This window comes from Solanum tuberosum, unplaced genomic scaffold, assembly GCF_000226075.1.
Source record: "Solanum tuberosum cultivar DM 1-3 516 R44 unplaced genomic scaffold, SolTub_3.0 scf00004, whole genome shotgun sequence".
NCBI lineage: Eukaryota > Viridiplantae > Streptophyta > Magnoliopsida > Solanales > Solanaceae > Solanum > Solanum tuberosum.
Window position 1 is genome coordinate 2443403 of NW_006238930.1, and position 14159 is coordinate 2457561.

Sequence of the window (14159 nt, forward strand, 5' to 3'; positions counted from 1 at the left end):
AAATTACTCATTGTGTTCCCTCCTTCTTGTTTATGGTACAAAATAGATACTTATTTTTATTTATTCAGATTAACTAATTAAGAGACAATTTAGTATTTTATATTATTTTTATTTTTATTATTAAGTATTAATTATTTTTAATAAATGAGATGAATTCATCAATTAGGAACTATAATAATATTAGCCTTATATTTGGAGTATTAATTTTTAATGACAAATTAAATATGAGCAAATAAAAGTATATTGAGAGAATATGTGCTTAACTAGTTCGGTTCGTGTCAAATGAAGGATCACTTAACATTGATAGAAAATAACCACGTTAAAATTGATGGGGATCGAATAGGACTATGTTGGAAATTATATCTTATAGAAACCAAAAATGACTTGGAGCTATATTTTTATGTTTGGGAAGAATTTGTTTGAGTCACTTATAACTTCTTTTTATAATTTTTTATATGAGATTTTTATAAATAAAATATTTTTATTTATATATATAAAAATTCCGGAAAAATATTTTTTATTTTCTTTATTTTATAAGTGGTCAGGAAGTTTTAATTTCACTTTTGTCTTATGTAGGTCTTTAGAAAAAACATTAACTAAAAGAATAATTTGGTGAGATTAACATCATTTTATTCTTGGTTCTCATTAATTACTTTGTTGCGTTTCAATTTAATTATATTGCTTTTATTTTAGTCCCTTTTTAAAACAATGCATCTTTCTACATTTGATAACTTTTTAAATTGGATTGATTTATTATACGTCGCTCAACTAGTAATAGTTAATACCTCACGTAATTTTTTCTTTATTCTTACTTCAATAAGGAAACTGATGTATGAGATAATAAGTATTACTGTTAGTTGAGTAATTATATGAGAAATTACTTTTTAAAATTTAATTTTTTACATGATATGTTTAATACGGTAAGATTTATATGATATTTTTAATACATTACATGTTTTAAGTTTATAATTACAAAATAAATTGTGACTACTCAAACTGATATACTTAAATTAAAATAAACAAGTCCAGTCTCTTGCTTCACCACATAATCTTTTTCCACAATTACTAGATTAAGGACTATTAAAATTAGAAAATGAAAAGGAGTAATCCTCTCTTATTTTGCTAAATAAAAAAAAGACAAGTATTTTGAAGTAATTACGTTTAATACAAGTAATAAGTTCAACGGAATGGACGGAGGCGATACAAAAATAGCACCAAATGTTGAATTTGAACACATTTTTTGAAAATAAGCATCGTAAGTTCATATTTTAATACGACGGCCAAACAGTAGGTTAAAAAAAGTTGATTTAGGTATATTGACTGGATTTTTTTAAAAAAAAAAAATCAAATGATAATTAATCTTATAAATATTAATCTGCTGGGACATGCATTGGCAATTGACATAGCTATGTAGATCGAAGAATGATCGGTTGAACATCTTTCATTAAAGATAATATTATATACATAAAAGATAAAATTATTTTTTTAATCAATATATATCAATTTTAAATCTAATCAGTGAAATTCCTGACTTCATTCCGACATCGACATATAACATGTATTTTTTCTCAAATCACCACAAGAATGTCAGCACCGGCAAGAAATACATACATCCAAAGAGAGCAAACGAATATGAAACTTTTATATACTTCTTTCTTATTAGTTTGGATTTTAAGTATTGTCGTTTTCTACTCAAATTTGAGAACTTTTAAAAGTAAATCACTAATTTATTGTACTACAACTTGTGTTTAAAAAAACAAAAAAAAATTGGGAGCAGAGAAAGAACATATGAAGGAGGAATTATGAGAATCAAACGTTCACCAACAAAATAAAATGCAGATAACTAATCAACTAAGCTATAAAATTTAGAAAAAATTCTTATGGCCAGAAAATTTTGCCAGAATGATATTTTATCTATATTATTTTACTTTTTTAAATATTTTTATCCTTTTAACTTTAATACATTTTAATTAAAAAATGAAAAAAAATCAGTTTATTTTAAAATGAAAAAGATATCATAATCTTTTTAAATTTCTGGCCAAATTCAAACCAAATTTGTTGGTCATTTAGCATTGTTGTTAAATTATAATCTATAGAGTTAGTTAAAGTATACCAACTAAGCCAAACACCATTATTATATATTAATAAAAATAAAAATGGCAAATCGAACTATCTTACTTTATCATTTAAAAGAAGAAAACTATTTTACTTTATTCTTTATTAGTTGAAGCTAACGTACGTGAAGTGACAACATAAATAAAGGGCAAAAGGAGTCTCCATTTAAATTAGGTAACTAATTTATCAAAACCTTTCCGTTTTTGTCACAATCACAAGAATCAGACATCACAAATGACTTCGTGCAATTTTACAATTAATTAAGAAAGCTTTCTCGTGTTATTTCCTATATAGTCTTTTGGGTCAATTTGGTTGAAAACAAGTTATTTTAAAATTAATTATTTCAATATAAGTTATTTTTCCATGCATATAAGATAATTTATCTCATCACTAAGATATAAATGATGAATACAGAATTCAAGAATCATCAAATATCTCTAACCAAACGCAAATAAAATACTCTACCCCTTACCGCTTTAGCTTTTGGAAAAGTTAAGATAGTATTAATAAAGCAAATTAAAAACAAGACACAATGAATTTGGCTAGCATCCGCAAAAACCTAAGAATTTATTCATATTCCATGTTTATATTAACTTAATATAAAAAAAAAATATTCTACTTACTAATTGATCATAATTAAGTTATAAAAAAATAGTGGAAAATGTGTCACGTATTATTTAATAATTACTGTATATAAATAGGTTGGCGCGTGAAGGAGTGTATGTTTACGTTAGGAGGGGGGAGTTGTTAGGTTAAAATAGGTGACATGCACGACATTTGAAGAGTCGAAGAAATGGTCCGTGAAACTAACGCGTCTTTAATAAAAGGAAGAGGGAACAACGTTGTAAGTCAGTCCCACGTGTTGCTATTTAATTTGTGGACCCACTGTTGAGTATTTTTGCTTATTATTATGGGCCAGGCCAGGCCACAATTTAAAGAGATCTTGGACCAGTTGGGCTCTTAGATGTAGTACCAACCTAAGAGCCCTTGGACCAGTTTGAGGATCTTTGGTGGGACGTTATTTGAACATGAATCGGTTGATATTTGAAAAAGGTCAAGTAATAAAATAAATATTTGAAAATTAAGTTGTGTGTTTGAATATGAAAATATAATTGAAGTTTCATGAGTGAAAATTAAAATAATCTATTTTTTAAATGTTGAATTTTATATTTCGAGTTTGAAGTTAAAATAATGAGGCAATCTTATAAACAAATACTACTACTTATTTGAAATAAGATCTATGTGAAAATAGATGTAGAAAAAAATTGAAGTTGTGTGTTTGAATATGAAAACATAATTGAAGTTTAAGGAGTAAAAAAACAGTTTTTCAGATTTTGAATTTTATATTTCAAGTTTAAAGTTAAAATAATGAGAGAATATTATAAACAAATACTACTACTTATTTGAAATAATAATAATAAGATCTTTAGGCAAACGGATATAGTGCAAATAGGATTTGATTTGATTTGATATTATGATTTGATCCCTTCATCAAGTGCATCAAGTGAGTAGTCATTATAATATATATTTTTCATTTAGATGTCCGATACTCATATTAGAGATCGATTAAATTTGGATAGTGTCGGAAAGTCTCAATTTTGGGAGTACAAAAGCGACTCGGTATCGAAAGAACTCGAACATGAAATCTTTAATAATGAAGGAGTACATACCATTTCATTACAATTCTTCTAGGTGGTGTCATTATAAATATTTGGTGATTGGCTAACGTGCAGGGAGTGAGTGTTGATGTCCTTATAAGAAATTCATGTGCGGTACAGTGGTAGTTGCTCAAATTTATAAATATTTCATTGGCGATTTGGTCCAAAGTCAGAACAAGATGGAAGAAGAAATAAATGTATAGGAAGGACAAAAACAACAAATTAGAATTTGCTTCTTTTTTCTAAACTGAATAAAAGTAGTGATGGCAACACCTGTCTAGCTGGTCGGAAAATGGCCTCACACATTTTCTACTCAAACACTGATTCAACATTTTATCCTACCATACATTAACGGTTTATTTATCTTTTGGTTGAATTCATCTTTTATTTTTGTCCTTAGTAATCAAACTTATAAATAGCCATGCATATTCTTTAAGAATGCAGGACATAACAAGATATTATGATCCACAAATATAAATTTATATCCCGCATATTTGTTTTTTTTTTTTAACCTTAAGAATAAAATTTAAGAACTAGCACAACTTAGAAACAAAAGTGCAAATAACCCTACAATATCTATTAGATGGTGATTTTACTCTAAGGTTCTGTCTTTTATTGGACTCTTGTAGTAAAATCAGTAACTTTCTCGAGCTGCAGTATTGTGTCATGATCCACCATTGAAAGAATCGTGAGTAGGTTATCAAGTGTCTCACGGAGCATTAGAAAGAAGTCTAAGTGTTGGGACTATATATGCAGTGGCAGAGGCACATAGGTGAGCCTGACCAACGAACATGTTTTACCGAAAAATAATAATATTCATATTGTGTTTATTGGCGAAATATTACTGTTATAAATTTGCATACGCTTGGTAAAATTTCTTGTGCTATCGCTAGAGCTATATATGTATGTCCCTAGCAGCTCGATCTATTGTAACACATGAGTATTGCTCGTGAATTAAAATTAAAATGAATCTTAAACCTAACTCATTATCAACTTCAAAAAATCATTCTTTAGATGAAAACTGTATAGAGAGATTATAGCTCATACCTCCAACAAGATGGTACATGGTGTGTGAATAATATAATATGAATACTCAGTATCAAATTATTTAAAAATATAAAAGGTGAATCTAACTTTAATATCATATTGAAAAAAATTAACATCAAGATAATTTAACTTCAAAAGCTTAGCTCAATAATCAAAAGTACACTCATACAATCACCCAATATGTAATTCGTTGATGCAATAATATGAGGTGTTAATTAGTTTAATTAGGAGGGAAAACAAATTATCGAATGTGTGAGTGTGACTCTGACTTGTTCTTCAATCATTTGATCTGACATAAGAGTAGTACACAATTGGATATTAGGAGTACTGTGATTAATGTGTACACCACACAACAACTGTTTATGATCTCACAATTCCATGGGAAAAAAGAACAAGACCCTCTTTTACTTTCTTCTGATCATGACAAAGTGTCTACTAATGTTAACCTTTTTAATGAGGGCATGAAATGTTAAATTTAAATTGTGGGTTAAAAGTTGATAATTTAATTTGTATTTCACTTAAAGTCTTGCCTCCTAATGTCAGTACTGCTATGTCCTACAACTTTTGTTAACACCAGTAATTAAGGGTGTGGCTAATTATAGCGTAATAAAGCAGTAAGCTAAGGTCCCCCATTGATTGAGTTGCATGGAAATGCGTGTTTGAAAATAAAGAGACAAATCAATACTAGTATATTTTATTTTATTTTTTACAAAATTGGTGGCAAAGGTAATGGAAGAAAAATTGCATTGGTGAAAAATCAAATTTTGATGGATCAGATAACTAACTAAGCTGCTACGATTCTCTCTAAACAAACCTGAATAGTATCGAGTTTTAAAAAAGGAAAAAAGAAATCTTACTTTACTGTAAACTTGATGACCTACTTTCCTCCGTTTGACTGTCGGCACCCCTTTAATAACAAATATACGTTTACATCAAATCTATATGTGAGAAATATACGTTTTATTTACTTAGTGCCAACGTCAGGCTATGATAAGATTTTGGATGGGGTACAACAAGGGTTGTGGTGAAGTGATAAATACTCTATCATCCTTAATCAAAGGTCTTTCGAGTCCCCCCCGGTTGTTTTGTCTTATTTTTCTTTATATCGTATTTATTTTCTTAAACTATATGTCAAGCAAAAAATAGACAAACAAATTAAAACGAGGAAAGTAATAATTCAAGAAATTCAACAGGCTCGATGCGAAAACCTTAAAGGTTGAATTCTTACCACATTTAAATCTTGAATCCGCCTCTATCACCCCCGCACCTCCTCCAGCGTTCCATCCTTTTTTGTCTTTTGGACATTAAGGAACTTTAACTTTTCCCATATTATATATTCAACTCAAGTCCAAGAGAAGTCTTTCATAAAAGAGCATTAGAGCAACATAAAAAATGCCTACATATTCTCCTGTTATCATGTCTATAAAGTATAAACTACTCCAAGTTACTTAATGAAGTAATCTGCAGCTAGTTAACAAATGGGCATTGCAGGTCACATATCCAATTAGTACTAAAAAACAGAAAGTTACATATGGGTGGTATGAAGGCTTTCTTGGGTGCTCTTGTTTTACTTAGTTTACTGTGGCTCATATTGTATGGTATTTTAGTCAATCATGAAACTAAAAATATCACTGCTACGACGATCGATCGTTTAGATTTTTGGAAGATAACACAAACTGAAAGGTATGATCTTCAAAAGAGTCTTAATTATGTGAGCAAAAGAATTCAAATCAATGCCATACCAAACAGGTAAACATGTTGCGATCTCCCTTATTTTCCAAGTTTTGTAATCTCATATATTATAGACAATTGCATGTAGTAATCTTTTCGATGATCTGATAGTGTAGAAAAATGCAGAGTTACATTTAGATGACTTAAAAGTGTAACATACCGAGTGTATATAATTAGTCAAATTCTTTTATGTATATACTTGGTTATTCAGGAAAGCAGGGAAAGGAACTAGGGCTGCCACCAAAAATGTAAGTGCTAGAGCAATCAAACATGTAGATGTTTGGAAGATAATAGAAGCTGAGAAGCAATATCTTCAAAGAAATCCAAATTTCAATTATGTGAGCAAAAGAAGAGTGCCTACTGGACCAAACGCCATTCACAACAGGTTTATTTATAGCTACATATACTATACCATCTTTTTTATTTTCAAGAAAACAAACTTTATAGTTAATAAAGTTGATGTTACTTGGTTTTCAGGAAAGTAGGGGAGTATAGAGAGCCACCCAAACGAGCTTGAGCTTAGGAAGACACTTGAAAGTATCATATTTACAACTTACATTGCAGTGAAGACGAGTACGATTTTCTTAAATATTTTGAATTATTAACTAGTACATATACTTTTTATGTTTGTTTCATATTTCTGATGTATCGATGTTCGAAATCACACTGCACTACATGAATGGAATTCTAAGCAATGAGATTAAAATCAAAGAGGGAAAGTAGATTGGCAAGCAAAACTTTTCAAGACCGATGAAAGATGAAAGAAGGATGTGATTTGAATGTAAAAGCTTTTCACTTTTTTTCTTCTTCGTCTTATTTAATCTATGATTGCGACACTGTAAAAGATGTACAGAAATATTAATTACTTTAGGGGAGTCTTTCTTGAATGATTAATTATGTAGGAACTTTTGACGGTTCAAAGGAGAAAGCTTTTTGCTTTCTGGTTTGAATGAAATTAATTTTTCTTCAAGACAAAAGTAACTTTATAAAGCAAAGCTCCTGCACGAGACAAAAGTTTACTTTTTTAGCCATGAATGATGCCCATTAAACTGCAATTATTAGATTTTACCCTCGCTTAACCCAATGTTTAAATTTTCGGTGGCATTCTAGATGTCCAAAAAGTTTGCCACAATGTTCAAAAGGTAGAATTCTCAGTCTCTGAAAGATCAATCACAGAAGAAGGTAACAAACTAGAGACTCTTAGAAAAATCAGAAGCAAAACTCAACAATGAGAAGGCGGAACCCAGGTGCTACACTAAATTAGGTGTTGTTACCTGAGGCTGCACACTCTCATATAAGCAATTGCACATGCATGATCATTATGATTCCAGTTGAACTTGTTTGGATACCAAACGACCCCTAAGAGTCCATAATCCATATTTCAAAGTCACAAGGTCAAATTTAATAACCTAATTAGTTGTCCCTTTTCTGCTCTCTCGTAAACTGAGTGGAAAAACACGTTTAATGGAATAAGTTTCTATGTATAAAATTCAATGATAGTGAGGGTGTCATTTGGTCAAGAAATTTAATGAAAGCTAAGGCTGAAGGGTATTTTGTGAGACGTGTGATTTGTGTTTGTGGAAAGTCATTACCCAGGCCATCAGTCTAACAAAAGAAAGCTGCTCTACCTTGAAAATCACTATGGAGTATGGACATGGGATGTCCAATGACCAAGTCAATCCTATTCTAGATATCTTCTTATAGATGCTGCTTACCTAGATGTGGTGCAAGTTAATTGTCCCTCGAAAAGCCGAAATGAAGGTGTCAAGACGAAAAGACCAGTAATTCTGAAAGTGACTGCAGTTTCCTCATAAGCTTATTCCTCAGCAGATCGATGCTTTTACCGACTAACAACATATGTCACATTCATATATGCTTTTAAGTTACACAGATTTTGGATAGTTAAACATGAAGAAATGACAAATATATAAACATCAATAGAGAATACAAAACTCGACCTTCATAAAACTTGGCTTGTAAAATGGAAGAACAAGGAATGTTAAATCATTTCAACAAATACATAATGACAAAGTGACCATATAATGAAACATTCAAACAGAGCGAAATGGGATCATCTATAATGAATATATTACACATTCCAAATAAGGATGTTGAAAATTTTCAAGAGAAAAGCTATATGATATTGTTAATAAACATACACACAAAACACATTTATATGTCAAAGATTGGTTGAATTTTTTTTCTCAAATCAAACCAATCAGATGTCAGATCTTTTAGTCAGTTTGATCAGATATTTTGGTATACAGAACTAGTTGTAATCAACAAACAAATAAAAAAGGGCATTCATTCAACATTAATAAGCAAACGGCCCCATTGGCTTCCAAACAAGAGCTAGACAGGCAGTAAATAGTAATATAGACCAGTTTCCAGTAAATGAGACGTTCAGTTGAGAATCCTTTGAATACATAACATCTAATGCTATAGGCAATGGTAATCACAAACATGAACAATAATTAACAGCTGCTTCCTATACTACAAATATCAAGCAAGCAAATACTTAAGAATGATTTGTGCATTTTGCAAATATAATACAGAAACATTTAAAGGGTGTACTTCTGAGCCAATCAAAACAGTGCCATGCCACTTACACCAATAGGAACTGAAAACTTACAACAGGATGCATCATGTTCATTTGGAGTGGAACATTTAGTAATAATTTCGCAATTCCGGCTTCAAACAGGGCTTCTAGTAGCACCTTCTTTGCCAAATAGTAACGGGAATTCGTCATACTGTTCGGAGAAACCCTGTTTTTCAGCCATGCTCTGAAGTGCTTCATAAACCTGATACATAGACCACCTATCATTGGGCCGAGAAACCACAGAATTACAAGCAACTTTTAGGAATTGCACAATCTCTTCATCATTCCCCTTCCCACGCATGTTTTGGTCAATTGCATCTTTAATGCGACCTGAAGCAGAGAGCTGATTCACCCAGTCTACCAAATTACCCTTGAATCCCTCTTCACCAGCAGTAACTTCAAGAGGTTTTTGCCCAGTAGCCAACTCCAAAAGCACTACCCCAAAACTATAAGCATCCCCTTTCAGTGAAGGCACCATTGTGCTAGAGTACTCTGGAGCTACATAGCCAAATTCACCCAACTCCCCATTCACATAACTAGACTCTTTTGCATCTGATGTCATCAACCTTGCCAGCCCAAAATCCATTACTCTAGCATCAAAGTCTTCATCGAGGAAAATAACATTAGAGCATATGTTTTGGTGCAAGATAGGTGGGTGGACACCATGATGTAACCAAGCAAGGCCCCTAGCAGCACCGAAACCAATTCTAAACCGAGTAGGCCAATCCAGTTCACTTGCATTCCCATTCAAGAATGAGTGCAAAGTACCATTTGACAGGTGTTTATAAACCAAAAGCTTCTCCTCTTCCACAACACAAAACCCCAACAGTGGCACCAAATTAGGATGCCTAAGTTGTCCTAGCCTATACATCTCATCACGAAAGTGCTTCTCGCTCAGTTTGCAAGTATTAAGCCGCTTAATGGCAAGTGCAGAACCATCACGTAACACAGCATTATAAGTAGTACCCATTCTAGTTGAGTTGATAACATTGTCCGTCCTGAAACCATTTGTGGCAATCAACAAATCAGCTAATTTAACCTTGACAAGCGGTTTCTGGAACAACATAACCTGAGTGAGCTTGTGAGCCCTCAGCTTATCAGCCCAACTATCAGAGTCATCTCTCCCAACTCCATACCCTCTCTTCCTCTTTCCAGACTTGGTAAAAAACCAATACCACGCACCAAAAGCCAACAACATAGAAGCAGCAGCACCAAAGACTCCTGCTGCAATAATAATAGCTAAGCTTTTCTTACTTAGTCCTCCACATTTCCCCAAAGGTCCACCACAGAGACTATTTCCTTCAAAATTAAAGTTAGAAGAATCGAAGGCTGCCGGGATTCTACCGGAGAGTTGATTATTTGCCACAGAAAAACTTTTAAGCCTACCAAAACTAGAAAATTCAGGGGGAATATTTCCAGTAAGCTTGTTATCACTGAGCGATAATTTATTCAAAAAGATGCATTTAGCAAGATCAGCAGGGATAGGGCCGGAATAATCGTTACCGGACAAGTCTAGGGTTACCAAAAAAGGTAGCCATGTACAAATTTGAGAAGGAATTGGACCAGAAAAGCGATTACCAGAGAGATCAAGGGTTGTCAAGCTGGCACAATACTGTACAGGCTCTGTAACCTTCCCTCCGAGGTTTATATTCGAAAGAGAGAGACTGATGATGCGATTTTCGTTGTCATTCCAGCAATTAACACCCGTAAACTTACAGATAGCTCCGACAGTAGTATTTTTAAAGTTCCATGAATTCAGATTCCCATCTGGATCTTCCAAAGACTTCTTAAATCCTTCTAAACACTTGAGATCATCTTCAACTACAGTAGCATCAAGGCACGGAAGAACAAGAGAAATCAGAATCAACAGAAGAAAAAGGAGAAATCTGAAACGAGCCATCGTTAGCTGGGGGGTTTAGGGATCCAACAGCAGTTTTGGGTAATTGGCACAAGGTGTTTGATAATATGCGCAAGAGAAATAGGTAGGAAATAGCAAGGAGAAGGAAGATGAAGACTGTTGAGGCATTTGACTTGACAAATGAAAACCCAGTCTGTTATTTTACAAGTATGAGTGGAGCCTTTAGAAGCTAGCTACTAAGAAATTATTTTAATGTATAAAAACAAACACAAAATGCCAATGACTTAAAACTATATTTGAATATACAAAAAAGTTGGCTAAATGAAGCAACTTTTGACAAATCTTTTGAAAGCATTGATGTTTCAATGTGATATTATTAAACCATGCTTATCTTATATACTACTAAAATGTATACTTCTTCCATTTCAATTTATTTGTGTTACTTTCTTTTTAGTTGATTTAATAACATATACAAATCACAACATTGGAAAACATTTTAATATATTTTACATATATATTTAAAGATCATAAAATTTAAATGTTTTATTTACTTTTAAATTTTTTTGTGTTAAATTAAAATGAAAAGAATATTTATATGGGATCTATTTATATTGCTGAATCAAATACTCCTTTTATACCATCTCTATGGTTGCGCCTTGAATACCCAATTAATTGATAATTCATTGAATTTGTTTTTTCTACAAAATCTACTTTGGAATATCGATTATAACTCTTTATAGGTTATTGGATTTATACATAACTTACAATATGGTATGAAATAATCATTGGATTAAAATTTTAGGTACTTTGTTTTTATTTAACTAAAATAGAGTTATTAGAGAGATTAGCAAATAACAAGTAAAATAGTAGTTATGATACACACAAATTAATTTGAACACCATTATTATTTATTAAAAAAGATCATGTATTTTTTATTGGATTAATTTTTTCATTTTGTTAAAACATAAAGAATTTGTCTACTTTTAAATTTTATCTTTACTTTTGTATCTTTTAAACTTGTTTTGAATTTTAAAATATCAATTCGATAGTCTATCCCACAAAAACAAAGGTAATACCTGTGTAAAATTACACTAAATTATTATTTCTGATTTAAATTCTGATAAAGAGTTTCCTGAACAATATTTTCATGTATACGACTTGGTCAAGCATCATAATTCAACCTTTATTTAGTAAAATGAGTTAGTTAGTTATTGAGAGTTAGCCAATTATAGTCTAATCAATACTACTAATATCTTTGAGTTATAATAGAAATTGATTTTCAAAATCTAAAAAGGTAATTTATCCTATAAAACATAGTTCAAACACAATTATTACTATTAAAAATATAAACATGAAAATATTTGTAAAATTTTGGAATTCAAATTGAACATTTAAGAATTTGAAAAAAAGAACAAAAAGGTATTTTAACTTGCTCACTACAAATTACTCGAAAAAAATTAAAAACAACTTCAATTTGTATTTATGACCAAACACAATTTAAATTTTCAAAATATAATTTTTCACTCTAAAAATAAATAACAAATTCAAATTTCACAATAAAAAATGATGAAACGTTGATTAAAACTTTAACGATAAGTCAAGTTGATACGAAGCCTAGTGGTTTTGGTTCATGATGGCCACTAGTGGTCTAATTCCATATGGCCATGCTGCTAAAATAGGTGAAAAAGGAGGGGCCAAACTGTACTGAATCTTCATTCAGGTCCAAATTTATGTACTGTAATATTCCCCCACCTAATGTCTGCATTATCTTTTTTTAAAAAAAAATAATTCTGGTGTGCCTGTTTGACCTACTTTCATAATTTAGATCGGATATGGAGATTAATTTATGGGAGCAAAAATAATTAAATATGAAAAAACAATAATTAAAAAACATATTGCATGTTTAGTTTGACTATTTTATTGGAGCGCGCCTAATTTTCAACTATATCTTATTTTCACCTAATTTATGTTATTAGATTTTTTATTGATTCTTGTCAAACAAGAACAATTGATTTACGTATCTCATTAACAATAGAATTTAGTGATCGACATGAGTCGTGGACTCGTGGTGTAGTGGTAAAATTGTTTCATCTTTGGGAGCGTCACCCCTGAATGGGTCTTGTAGTTTGCGATTCGGATTTAGTCGGAGCTCTAATGTGGGCTCCGAACACCGAGTGAAAAACTAAAAAAAAAAAAACTACAGAACTTAGTGAGCCGATCCAATTATTCCAGTTCATATGGTATCAATTCATATTTGGTTACCCGAAGCTCATGCATGTGGACAGGAATTGCTTTAAAATAAAATAAAAAAACTACAAATTTTTAAGATTTCCAATACCATGTTTTCCAAAGCTACACTTTATTCAACTCCTTTCATTTATATTTTCGGCCTTGCGATTGCTATAATATATACTACCTCGATCACTTTAAAACATATCAATTTTAACTATCAAAAAGTAAAATATGACAAACTTTTCGAGACATAATGAGTATAGTATTTCTGGTTTTGTTTTACTAGTACAAGTAACTTATATATCATTTTAAGATATAGTGAATTCATAATTCTATCGAAGCTATATAAATTATAATACTATGTAGATTACATTTAAAACGTTAAAAGCTTCTTATTAAGTCTCTAATTTAAATGTATTATACTTTTTCCACTTTTTGGGATAAGTTTCAAGTTTTAAAGAAGGGGTAAGTTACATATTTGGCCAATTGGAATATATATATATATATATATATATATATATATATATTTATATATTTATAAATTGTTACTTTTTAATTTGTTTTTTCTTGTTTTCTTTGTGATTATTCTCGCTATTGGTATTAACATTCTTACTTCATTTATATTCAAAGAATGATTATGCTCATATATTAAATGAAGTGTTCACTACGATAAACTGATAAACATGTCATGAGGCAACAAAAAATTGTTTATTTATCCGTTTAAAACATCAAATATAAGTAAGTTTTTACTCATAAACTCAATAGGACTATAGGAGAGTGCTACAAAATGGGGTTGCAAGATGGGTATAAGCACACAAATATTTGTTATTTGTATTTATTCTTAAAAAAAAATAAAACATTATAGCATGCAACCTCGAGTTTCATGGGAAAACTTAATATAATTTTGAAATATGCAAAA

General features: G+C 30.8%; 2 protein-coding genes across 3 annotated transcripts; one reads left to right on the top strand and one right to left on the bottom strand.

The window, feature by feature from the left end:
- The first annotated feature begins 6225 nt into the window (after positions 1-6225).
- On the top strand, positions 6226-7380 carry LOC107060359 (uncharacterized). 2 transcript variants are annotated; one of them, XM_015308207.1, is made up of 3 exons: positions 6226-6569; positions 6763-6936; positions 7029-7380. In XM_015308207.1, the coding sequence occupies exons 1-3, from the start codon at positions 6352-6354 to the stop codon at positions 7066-7068; spliced, it is 432 nt and encodes a 143-aa protein (XP_015163693.1). In that variant the 5' UTR covers positions 6226-6351; the 3' UTR covers positions 7069-7380. The 2 variants fall into 2 exon arrangements, with proteins under 2 accessions (XP_015163693.1, XP_015163687.1); XM_015308201.1 differs by having other exon boundaries at positions 6763-7380.
- Positions 7381-8915: 1535 nt separating this feature from the next.
- Positions 8916-11339, bottom strand: LOC102599851 (probable inactive receptor kinase At1g27190). Its single transcript, XM_006338435.2, has one exon. It carries the CDS (start codon positions 11048-11050, stop codon positions 9245-9247), a length of 1806 nt encoding a protein of 601 aa, XP_006338497.1. The 5' UTR covers positions 11051-11339; the 3' UTR covers positions 8916-9244.
- Positions 11340-14159: the final 2820 nt, after the last annotated feature.